We start from the raw sequence: 12,810 nt of genomic DNA, 5'->3' as shown, positions 1-12,810 counted from the left end.
TGCCATATTCTAAGAACCTCCTCATATATCTCTGTTAGTCTACATTAGTGGTAAAGAAAGTTTTCAATTAAGATATGATAGCTTTATATGGACTGGTTCCAAATGGAAGAACACAAATCTTTATAGGAATGTTTGCCATATTTGTTTATTTATCAGCTGGAAAACAATACCCATATCTGGGTATTTATACATAGTCACCTTTGTTCTCTGAACTTCATGAGTTTGTAAACACATTTGATGTTTTTTTTTTTTTATCATTTCTATTGTATAAGAACTTCAATACTATATTTAAAGAATGATTAAATGTCTAACCAATATTCAGTTTTATTCTCAGTTACTGAACTTAAGTTACAAGTCTGACTTTATTCAGAAGTCTGCTTTTGTTTTTGCAATTTATTTATGTATTTATTTATTTAATTTACTTACCATGACAGAGTTTCACTCTGTTGCTCTTGGTAGAGAGCTATGGCATCATAGCTCACAGCAAACTCAAAATCCTGTGCTAAAGAGATTCTCTTGCCTTGCCTCTGGAGTAGCTGGGACTACAGGTGCCTTCCATGACACCAGGCTAGTTTTTTCTATGTTTTAGTGAAAACAGGCTCTCACTCTTTCTCAAGTTGATCTCAAACTGCTAAACCCCTCCCTCACAGAGTGCTGGGATTATAAGTGTCAGCCACCACTCCAAGCCTTTGCAACTTATTTATATATTTCAGACTTATTTTTAATTTCCATAATGTATTTTGTTTTAAATAAGCATTGTGGTGCCAAATTTAATTCAGATGGTAAATACATTTGTCAGGAAGTGATCTTATTTTTATCGAGAGTGTTCCCAACAGCAACTATTCAAAAGTATTTAAAATTGGACTGTGAGTTTGTAGTTCTTCTCTGATGGTGTGAGCTCTTTAGCTCATCCTACCTTGCTGCTAACAACTGTAAATCCTGAACAAATACAAAACAAAACAAAACTTCAACAGGTCTAAGGATTTTCTAAAATTGGTCTAAAATACAATCTAAAATAAAAAATCTTAATTTTAGAGTTTGGGAATAAGCAAAATCTTTAAAAGGTAACCAGAAGATAAGTTTTCTTTTTGTGGTTTTGTCTTTCTTTACATTTTTTTTTATTTCACAATATTAATTAAGGAGTATAAGTGTTTTTCCTATGTGGATACTTGTATAATGTGAAGTCTGGGGATTTTCCCCATTTGTCACCAAAATAGTGTTCATTGCACCTAATAGGTAAGTTTTGATCCCTCAGACATCCACACACCCTCTGCCCTCCCCCCCTTCTTCCTTTCTAATGTCCTTTATATCACTTTGTGTACATGTGTACACATCTATTAGCTCCCATTTATTAGGGAGAATATATGGCATTTTGTTTTCCATTCCTGAGATACTTCACTTAGAATAATGGTCTCCAACTGAATCCATATTGCTGCAAATGACATTTTACTCTTTTTTATGACTAAGTGGTAGTCCAGGCTCTGTGTGTGTGTGTGTGTGTGTGTGTACATGTGTGTATGTGTGAGTGACACCACATTTTGTTAATCCATTCATGAATTGATGGACATTTCAGTTGATCCCACATCTTTGCAATTGTGAATTGTGCTATGATAAACATTTGACTACAGGTGTCTTTTTGATAAAATTACTTTGTTTCCTTTGTATAAATACCCAGAAGTCAAATTTCTGGATTGACTGGTAAGTGGACATTTATTTCTTTGAGGAATAATCTCCATACTATTTTCCATAGAGGTTGCACTAATTTGCAGTCCTACCAATAGTGTCTAAGTGTTCCTTTATCTCTGTATTCCTACCATTATCCATTTTTTTTTTTTTTTTTTTTTTTGCTTTTTAATAAAAGCCCTTCTGATGGGGGTAAGTTGGTATCTTAGGTAGCATTACTTTTCATTTCTCTGATAGTTACTGATACTGAGCAATTATTCATATGTTTTTGGTGATTTGTCTACTTCCTTTTGAAAAGCTTCTGATCATGTTCTTTGCCCACATTTTGTTGGAATTGTTTTGTTTTTTTCTTGCTAATTTGTTTTAGTATTTTGTAGAATCAGGATATTATTCCTTGGTTGAATATATAGTTTGTGAATATTTTCTTGATTCTGTAGGCTGTCTACTCACTTTGTTGATTATTTCCTCTGCTGCACAGAGCCTTTTTATTTAACCTTTTGACTGCAAACAATGCCTATAGGCATTCAAACAAGATGTTCATATGGTGCAAACACCTCCTGTAGGTGTTGTTCATTTTGCAAACTAAATCTTGTTACTGCAATGTTTCCTGACTTGAACCTATAAGTATCATATGCTTCGTTCTCAATATTTTTTCCACTTCGCCTAAAATAATTTGCACAAATAATGGATTCTTGTGGGAGTATATAAAAATATGGAGTACAATTCAAAGAGTCATCATCAAGTTCGGAAGACACAATCATTGTTGAAGAATTTGGATACAGAACTAGCTTTAAAAATGGTTCTAACCAAAAACCAAACTGTCAAGTACCTCAAATCTGATTTGGAAAAGGAAAGTGCAGAGCTTATTTCAAATTTAAAAGAAGTCAAAGCAAAGAGACAACCTACACAATGGGAAAGGATATTTGCATATTTTCAATCAAAAACTTGATAACTAGGATCTATAGAGAACTCAAATTAATCCACATGAAAAAAGCCAACAATCCCATATATCAATGGGCAAGAGACATGAATAGAACCTTCTCTAAAGATGACAGACGAAGGGCTAACAAACACATGAAAAAATGTTCATCATCTCTATATATTAGAGAAATGCAAATCAAAACAACCCTGAGATATCATCTAACCTCAGTGAGAATGGCCCACATCATAAAATCTCAAAACTGCAGATGTTGGCGTGGATGTGGAGAGAAGGGAACACTTTTACACTGCTGGTGGGACTGCAAACTAGTACAACCTTTCTGGAAGGAAGTATGGAGAAACCTCAAAGCACTCAGGCTAGACCTCCCATTTGATCCTGCAATCCCATTACTGGGCATCTACCCAGAAGGAAAAAAAATCCTTTTATCATAAGGACACTTGCACTAGACTGTTTATTGCAGCTCAATTTACAATCGCCAAAATGTGGAAACAGCTTAAATGCCTACCAACCCAGGAATGGATTAACAAGCTGTGGTATATGTATACCATGGAATACTATTCAGCTATTAAAAAAAATGGAGACTTTACATCCTTCGTATTAACCTGGATGGAAGTGGAAGACATTATTCTTAGTAAAACATCACAGGAATGGAGAAGCATGAATCCTATGTACTCAATTTTGATATGAGGACAATTAATGACAATTAAGGTTATGGGGGGGAGGAAAAGCAGAAAGAGGGAGGAAGGGAGGGGGGTGGGGCCTTGGTGTGTGTCACACTTTATGGGGGCAAGACATGATTGCAAGAGGGACTTTACCTAACAATTGCAATCAGTATAACCTGGCTTATTGTACCCTCAATGAATCCCCAAGAATAAAAAAAAAAAAAAGAAAGAAAATTAAAAAAAAAAGAAGTCAATCCTCATTGACTTAAATGTAGAGGAGACAATTTGAATCCAATAATATATGATTTTGATTCAATTATATTAGGAATAAAAGCCAATATTTAAAAAAAAATAATCAAGTTTGAAAGTCATCCAGTTGTTTTTCTCAGAATATTTGGTTAACTATATTGTACAACTATGAAGGAAGCACTGTTTCTGATAACTATCCCTTCAATCTTACGGAAAGGCATTTTCTGTCACAGCATAGCAATCCAATGGGAAAACAACAAAACCACCACCAGGGATGTGCTGTTAGCACAAAACACGAAAACTGAAGTGAGCACACTATCAGTGCTTGCGATGTAATGTTGGATTATCCATCGAACTGTGTTTTGAGTTGTACATACAAAAGAAAAGGGTTATTACATTTTTATTGTTATGGAAAGCTTTACCGTTTCATACTGATTTTTTGTTTGTATTTCATTTTTTATAAATATACATACAAAATATTAAAACTAAAACCAATGTGGGTGAATTATTTGAATTGGCAGGAAACCAAAGAACATCCAGTCGGGGCCATGTATTTTAGCAGCTGTGATTGCTGCATGCCTTGTTTGGGTGCTCCACAGTCAAAGAATTAATTAAGTCTCATTTATTTATTTTGTTATTGCTGTATTTGCCTTTCTGATCTTAGTCATAAATTCTATACCAATGCCAATATCTAGAAGAGTTTTTTCCTACGTTTTCTGCTAGAATTCTTATGGTTTCAGGCCTAACACTTAAGTCTTTTGTCCATCTGAATGAATTTTTGTGAGTGGTGAGAGAGATGCATTCTGTTTTAGTTTATGTGGCTATTCAATTTTCCCAGCACCATTTATTGAATAGGGATTCCTTTGCTCACTGTGTATTGTTGTCTGCTTTGTTGAAGATCAGTTGTTTGTAGGTTGATAGTCGTATTTCTGGGTACCCTATAATGTTCCATTGGTCTATGTCTCCACTTCTATACAAGTGTCACACTGTTTTGGTTACACAGCCTTGAAGTACAGTTGAAGTCAGATAGTGTGATATCTCCAGATGTATTCTCTTTGCTTAAGATTTATTTGGATATTCAGGCTTTTTATTCATTCTAAACAAAGTGTAGATTTTTCTAAATCTATGAAATACTGGTATTTTGACAGAGATTGAATTAAATCTGTGGCCAAAATGATTTATAGATTCAGTGCAATGACCATCAAAATACCAGCATCATATTGTACATAAACAAGACCATCTACTTACAAACAACTGATCTTCGTAAAACAAAGATATATACAAAGAGAACTACAAAACACTGATGAAAGAAATCACAGCTGACACACAAAAATGAAACACATACCTTACAATGGTGATTCTGCCAATCCATAAGCAAGGAGTGTTTTTAATTTGTGTCATTGTTGATATCTTTCATCCAAGTTTTGTGGTTTTCCACATAGAGACCTTTCACTTCCTTCGTTAAGTATATTCCTAGGCATTTTGCTTTATTTGTAGCTATTGTGAATGGTATTGAGTCCTTTATTGGTACTCAGTTCGACTGCTATTAAAACACAGAAATGTGAAGATGTCAGACTAGAAACATATCCTTACTAGCCACTTGTGGCAAGGAAGGGGGAAAAAAACTCCAACCACCTCTGGCTGGGGGAGCCCACCCAGGAACATCACTCTGGGCACAGTGTTGGACTTCAGAAGCCAGCAAGGAGGTCAGGTCAGGACTTGAGGAAAACCAGCACAGTAGGGAGAACGTGTGGGGACTGGCCAGCCAGTTTGCCCAACAGGACTCAGTAGAAGAAAGTGCTGTCCTACAGTTGTTTTTTTTTTTGGCTAAACATGCTCACTGGAGCAGCCTTGGAAGGCACAAATGAGCAGGTGGTCTCAAACAGTGTCCAATGTCCAGGATTGAATATTGGGCAGGATAGCGTATACCCTATCTATACCTTTTTTATTTAACCATTGTTGATTTAAAGTTGATTTTATCTTATATTAAGATGGTTGCACCTGCTCACTTTTGGTTTCCATTTTATTGATTTTTTTTTCCATCCTCTGACCTTGATTCTGTGTGAGTTCTGTGTGAGTCTTTGTAGTTTAGATGTGGTTCTTGGGGACAGAAAATACTTGAGTTGTGTTTTGTCATTCATTCAGCCAGTATTTGTCTTTGAAATGGGGAATCCAGATCACATATTGAGTGTTAGCATTGGTATGTGAGACTCTCCAGTCTTTATCATGCCGGGTGACACTTTATTGTTTTGATTTTCTTCTTGTTGTTGTTTTCTAAGAGCTGTGAACTCTAACTTGTATGGGCTTTTATACTGTAGGATATCTTTTGTACTTTTGCATGTATAATGAACTTGATTTTCTTGTAGGGCAAATTTAGTAGTAACAAATTCCCTTAGTGTTTGCTTGTTTGGAAATGTCTTTACTTCTCCCTTATTTGTGAAACTTAGTTTTGTATGATCTAAAATTGTTGGCTGGCAATTTTTATATTTATGAAAATTAAAGATGGGTCCCTAATCCCTTCTGGCTGTAAGTTCTCCTCTGAGAAGTCTGCTGTTAGCTCTCTCTTTTTTTTGTACATTATTTGCTGCTTTCATCTTCCATCTGGAAGAAACTTCTCCCTCATTTTGACTTTAGCCAGCAGGAGAGGGCTATGTGTCTTGGTGGTGTCCTGTGAGTTATGAATCTTCTCAGTGTTTGGTGCCCATCTTGCATCTGGATGTCTGAATCTCTGATGATACCAGGGAAGTTCTCTTCAGTAATTCCCTCAAATAGGGTTTCCCTGTTTTTTTGCTTTTCCTTCTTCTCCCTCTTTGATATCTATAATTCATCTATTTTCTTTTTTCCCATAGTTCTATATTTCTCTGAGTAATTGTTCATTCTTTCTTTTTATTACTGTATTTGTCAACACATGAGTTTATATCTTTTTTTTTTTTTAATTGTTGGGGATTCATTGAAGATACAAAGATCCAGGTTATACTAATTGCATTTGTCAAGCTAAATCCCTCTTATAAATGTGTTCCTCCTTCAAGAGATGTGCCAAACACTGTGACTCTCCACCCCTCCTCCCTTCTTCCCTCTCTTGCTCCCCTACTCCCCCACCCCCCACCATGTGCTAGCATCAATTGTCCTCATATCAAAATTGAATACATTGGATTCTTGTTTCTCCATTCTTGTGATGCTTTACTAAGAAGAATGTGTTCCACCTCCATCCAAGTTAGTATAAAAGATGTATAGTTTCCATGTTTTTTAGTGGCTGAATAATATTCCATGGTATACATATACCACAGCTTGTTAATGCATTCCTGGATTGGTGGGCATTTAGACTGTTTCCACATTTTAGCAATTGTAAATTGAACTGTGATAAACAGTCTAGTACAAGTGTCTTTATGGTAAAAGAATTGTTTTTCTTCTGGGTAGATGCTCAGTAATGGGATTGTGGGATCAACTGGGAGGTCTAGTTTGAGTTCTTTGAGGGTTCTCCATACTTTCTTCCAAAATGATTGTATTAGTTTGCATTCCCACCAGCAGTGTGAAAGTGCTCCCTTCCTTCCACATCCACATCCACATCAGCATCAGCAGTTTTGAGACTTTGTGATGTGGGCCCTTCTCACTGGGATTAGGTGATATTTCAGGGTGGTTTTGATTTGCATTTCTCTAATAACTAGGGACAATGAGCATTTTTTTCATGTTTGTTAGCTATTTGTATGTATTCTTTAGAGAAAATTCTATCCACCTCTCTTGCCCGTTGAAATAAGGGATTATTGGCTCTTTTTAATGTTGCTTAGTTTGAGTTCTCTGTAGATCCTACTTATCAATCTTTTGTCCAATTCATAATATGCAAATGTATTTTCCCATTCTGATGACTATCTATTTGCTTTTGTTGTTGTCTCCTTACATGTGCAGAAGGGAATTGTATCCTTGATTTGCTTCTCATCTTGGCAGTTATTGGCATATACAAAGGCTACTGATTTTTGGACATTTATTTTATATCTTGAGACCTTACTGTATTTTTGGGTTACTTCCAGGAGTCTTTTGGTGGAATTTTTTGGGTTCTCTAAGTATAAGATCATATCATTGGCAAAGAGGGAGAGTTTGACCTCCTCTGCTCCCATTTGGATTCCCTTTATTTCCTTGTCTTGCCTAACTGTATTGGCTAAACTTCCAAGCACTATGTTGAATAGTAATGGTGATAGAGGACAACCTTGTCTGATTCCAGTTCTAAGTGGAAAAGCTTTCAGTTTCACTCCATTGAATATAATATTAGCTGTGGGTTTGTCATAGATGGCGTGATCAGTTTAAGAAATGTGCCACCTATACCTATATTCTTCAGTGTTCTAATTAGAAAAGGATGCTGAATTTTATTGAATGTTTTTTCTGCATCTATTGAGAGGATCACATGGTATTTGTTTTTGTTTCTGTTGATATGGTGAATTACGTTTATGGCTTTTTGTATGTTAAACCAGCCTTGTATCCCTGGGATGAAACCTACTTGATCGTGATGTATGACTTTTTTAATGTTCAGCTTTAATCTATTGGCTAGGATTTTATTGAGAATTTTTGCCTCTATATTCATTTGTGAGAGTGGTCTTAAGTTCTCCTTTTTCATTGGGTATTTTCCTGGTTTTGGCATCAGGGTGATGTTTGTTTCATAGAACATGTTGGGGAAGATTCCTTCATCCTTGATTTTCTGCATCTTTGACTGACTTTGAAAGCCTATCTTCAAGCTCTGAGATTATTTCTTTTGCTACATCTAGCCTGTTGTTGAAGCTTTCTGCTATATTTTGTAACTTCATAAATTACTCTTTCATTTCCTTAAGTTATATCACATCTTTTCTTATGTTTTCTATATTTTTTGCAAGTTTTTTTCATTTTTCCATTCATGTCCTTCACTGCTTTTTAGGGACTTCAAATTTCTTTGTGTTGTGTTTTCCTGTTTCTCTTCAATTCTATTCATCATGTTTGCCATCCATATTCTGAATTCCATTTCTGACATTTTGACAATGGGACTTTAGTCAGTGCCTGCACAGGTCATGGGTACTGAGCCAGTTCTGGGGGATTCTTCATATGGAGTAGAGGGTTGGTTCCTAGGCTACCGATGAAAGTTCAGGTAGGGAATGTACTGAATACGTCACGTTCCACTGAAGTAGGCATTGTGAAGAATTGCTCTGCCTGGGTCTCCCTCCAGTGGTGGCAGTGTCTGTTGGATAAGGCTATCTCAGCTACGAGTGCAAGTGTCAGGCCTGCAGGCATTTGCTCCATCCAAGTCTAGGTGTCATGATTGTATGTGATGGTGGGGGTGGTTTGTGGCTAGCAGGTTGGTGGTGGAGAGCAGGACCACAGGGCTGGTCCACTGTACAAACATTGGCTAAAGAACCTCTACTCCTACACTAAGAAAGTTTGCTTGTTTGTTTGTAATTAGGCAATATTAGGTATTGTTCAAAATATTCTCATTATTTCCATTCCTGAACCAAGGTATCTTGCTGGTGTTTAAATATGAATGTAATGCTGCTTATTAAGTTCTAGTCTCTCAGAAAAAGAAGAGAGGGTTTATTGGTCAGTTACAAAACAAATAGCTTTTTATAGTTTAAAATAACCATGATACTGGAAGTTATGGCTGACCCTATGCTTAAATGGATTATAAATTTCTTTCATTTATTTTTACTTGCATGACTTTCATACTATGCTTAAAACATAACATAGCTTTCTGTTAATTATATTGATAATGACTAGATAACTTTGTGTTTCTAAAGCTTTAAACATTAAAAGTGTACATATTTATTTAAATGCTTTTCTAAAAGATATGAAAACTGGCATGCCTATTTTAATGTTTAATGGAATAAATAGAACAATTAGTGGTTTCTCTGCGGAATGTGAATTTGGTCTTGAATGAATCCTTTATCTTTATAAAGATTCGAGCAAAGATATGTCTCAAACACACAGTCTGGTTAAATAGTGTCAACAAGCTACAAATGACCATTCATTTGCATAATCATGAGGATATTTAATGAACAACATACTAATAGTTTCATTTTGTATCTACAGGACTATTTTGAAAGAGCTTTGAACTGATAGAACTTAAATATGAGAGAGAGAGAAAGAAGAGAGATAAAGATAGAGAGAGAAAGAGAGAGAGAGATTTCTCTTCCCAGATGAGTTTTAAAGTATAGATTCATGATTATCACCTAGACAGGCTCATGTCCCACTTTACATTGAACAATTTTCCTAGATCTGTAGAACCTATCTTACAATGATATTTTTTTCTTTTACATTAATCTCTCAAACTACTAACTTTGCTAAAGTTGTAGACTCTTAGAAAGTTTCTTTGTAATAGATAGCATCATTATCCAAAGGACATAGTGAAACAACGCCGTTTTCCTTCCTGGTTTCCTTCTGAGTTTGCGATACATTTTCATTACCTGGAAGCCTGTGCCCTGCCAGGGAACTTCCTTTCCTCTGTCTGGTGAGTGGCATCAAGATGAACCATCAGAGATTGTGTATATTTAATAATGAATAAGTGAGAGTCCCCTGACATAGGTTTCATGGCCATAAAATACGAGTTTTGTGACTGTCTTTATGTTCAAACTCAGGGATTGACAGAGAGAATATTATTTCTAAAGCATAGCTAACCAAAATGTGGAGATTTTCAGTAGGTGCTTCTCATATTAGTGTTTAAAGCAATTATAGAGAGAATGGGTCAGTGCAATTTCCCCCAGTGCTGAGGTAATCTATTCTTGCTACTGCTATTCAAATTTAAATCAGCCTTCTCCTCACAAATGTTCTGTTTGTGAGAGACATTACACATAAGTAGCAGATGTCCCCACCTGCCATGCCAATCTGCTTGTATCCATTAGGGTCATCACTCTTGTTTGCAAGTAATGTGGTATTAATTAAAAAGGTAGAATCAACCTGATTTTTGCTTTATGGGAACTGCTTACTTTACTTGCATTCTGATTATTATTTCTATGTATTAATGATATAATCTATAATGTTGTACAGCACTATGAGAAGATATAATATGAATATAAGCACTTTTACACAAATTACACCTCTCTGAATGAACAATGTTTCAATGAATTCAGATATGTTGTGATTGAAGTACTGCATTAAGTAAAAAAAAAAAAAAACTAAACAAAAAAAAACAAGGTTGTGTTGAGTACATTAAGAAAACTTGGATTGGGGAGGGAGCAAGATACGTGTTGGAGGGATTTTAATAACTCCAATTTACTAGCTTGATTGAAAATTTATTTTTCATCTTGCTTTACATTCTTAAAGACATAGCCACAAGCCACAAAGCTTTACCTATGAATATTAAGGGAAAGGAAATTACTATGACTAGATAACTCAAGGTTAAAGAAAAATGAACAGAAGATCTTCCTAGTGAGAGCAAAAATGGGAAATGGGTTGATTTTCTCTTTATTAGAATTATTTGGAATAGAAGTTTCCATTGACCATTGGATAAAGAAAAATAACCCAGTGAACTTTTTGTAACCTATGGCACAAAGGCAGGCACTCATATTTATGAAACTCTCTAGATCAAATTCCCAAAATCTAAATATCAGAGAAGAAATGTGTGTGTATTTGTGGATGTGCTGTAGAGATAGGGAGTTGCTCTAAGAATTAACACATACTACAAATTGCAGTCATACTTCCAAAGACAATACTCCAAGAAATAAAATAATTTTAAATAAATCATTTATTTCTCTTAAAAGAATAAAAATCATACCTACTCACCTAACCTCTCAATGGAATAATATCGCTGCTTACTGTCCACACGCACTGTCTCAGCATAAGGACTCCCAACACCGTAGCCAATAATGTAACCTCGTACCACGATGTTTGGGTTCAAGGGAGGAGTCCAACTCATGATGATGCAGTTGGTCTGAGGCCTCACATGAAGAGAGCTTGGCTGATCTGGAACTTGAGACTCTAGGATTCAAAAAGAGGCATCATCAATCAACACGTGTTATAATAGAGCATTCAGCATAGCGAAACACCATTTTAACAAGACTTAATAGATGCTGTAATAATTCATAAGTTATTGGCCAGGTCCTTCCTTTTTTCATCATGTGATGCATTTTTCATGTTTGAGTCTCACTTTCACAAAATTTCTTAAGCATGAGAGGATACTGAATTCTTTCCACAGGTGTGGCAGCCTAATACATCTTTATTCTAATAGTTTCTTCCTTGGGTCTTTCTCCATATATTTCTTCTTATGTATCATAAATAAGGGGCAGAATCAAGGCATCTTAATCAAGATGTAAGAATAATGGAATGGGAAATAAAATGTGAATGCTGTCTTGCCCAACAATTACTTTGATTTAAGTAAAAACAAAAACACATACCAGTCCTTTTGTAAGAAATAATTAAGAGGAATAGTTTAGGGCCATCTACTCAGCATGATTAGGATGGTAACTGATTCAGGGTCTATTGGATGTGTGAAAAGTACATTAATTATTAAGGGAACGAAGACAGTGGTCTGGATTAAATCCACATAGGATTTGGAGCTGTGTGAATTTGGTTTAATATCACTTTCTGTCATTTACTAGATCTTGGTCCTCGTGGGATTATTTAACTTCTCTGAGTTTCTCTTCTGATTAAGTTGGTATTCCAAATAGTGACTGACTCAAAGCTTGAACTCTGGAAGAAAGAGCAGAGTTCAAATTTACATTGGAAACTGACTAGACGTGAGACCACAGCCATTACTTATTCTCTCTAAGCTTCATTTCCCTCCTCTATAGAATGAAGTTATGTTATTGAGAAGATTTAATATGATGCTGTATAAAAGCCCTCATTATGAGTAGCACATAAGCTCTCAACTGATATTAGCTATTACAGAGAGGTACATGCCACCTTGACATATATTTTCTTTTAAAGAGATTGGGTGTTGGGAATTAAGACATTTTATTAATAAATAGACATTCTTATTTTCTGTTATCACTCTATTATCCCACCCCTAAAAGGATCATTTATTTCCTGGAGATGGTTCATTATTCAATTATTAAATATTTATGTGGTACCTATTTTGCTTGAAGAGTGGGACCAGGTGCCTATAATATTCAGGATACAGAAAAGAGTGTATATGTCAGGCATAAATCCTGCACTTTTGGAGTTTATAATCCACTGGGAAAATCAGGCAAGTAATAAAGCAATTACAATAAACTGTGATAAATATTTCAATAGGCTAAATACAAGAACACATAACCTATTCTTTCAAAATCAAGGAAGTATTCTGAAAAGTAATATAAGAAAGAATGTGCCCATCCAAACTTCAATATG

The 12,810-nt window shown here is 35.4% G+C and overlaps 1 protein-coding gene across 1 annotated transcript in view; it reads right to left on the bottom strand.

The window, feature by feature from the left end:
* Positions 1–12,810, bottom strand: part of DCC (DCC netrin 1 receptor) — a 1,249,028-nt gene that overhangs the window by 161,543 nt on the left and 1,074,675 nt on the right. Inside the window, 1 exon segment of the mRNA XM_053571848.1 lies at positions 11,266–11,460. Within this exon segment, the coding sequence (XP_053427823.1) occupies positions 11,266–11,460 (195 nt within the window).

The sequence above is a fragment of the Nycticebus coucang genome, chromosome 19 (assembly GCF_027406575.1).
Source record: "Nycticebus coucang isolate mNycCou1 chromosome 19, mNycCou1.pri, whole genome shotgun sequence".
Lineage (NCBI taxonomy): Eukaryota > Metazoa > Chordata > Mammalia > Primates > Lorisidae > Nycticebus > Nycticebus coucang.
This window is presented reverse-complemented; position numbering and strand designations above follow the sequence as displayed.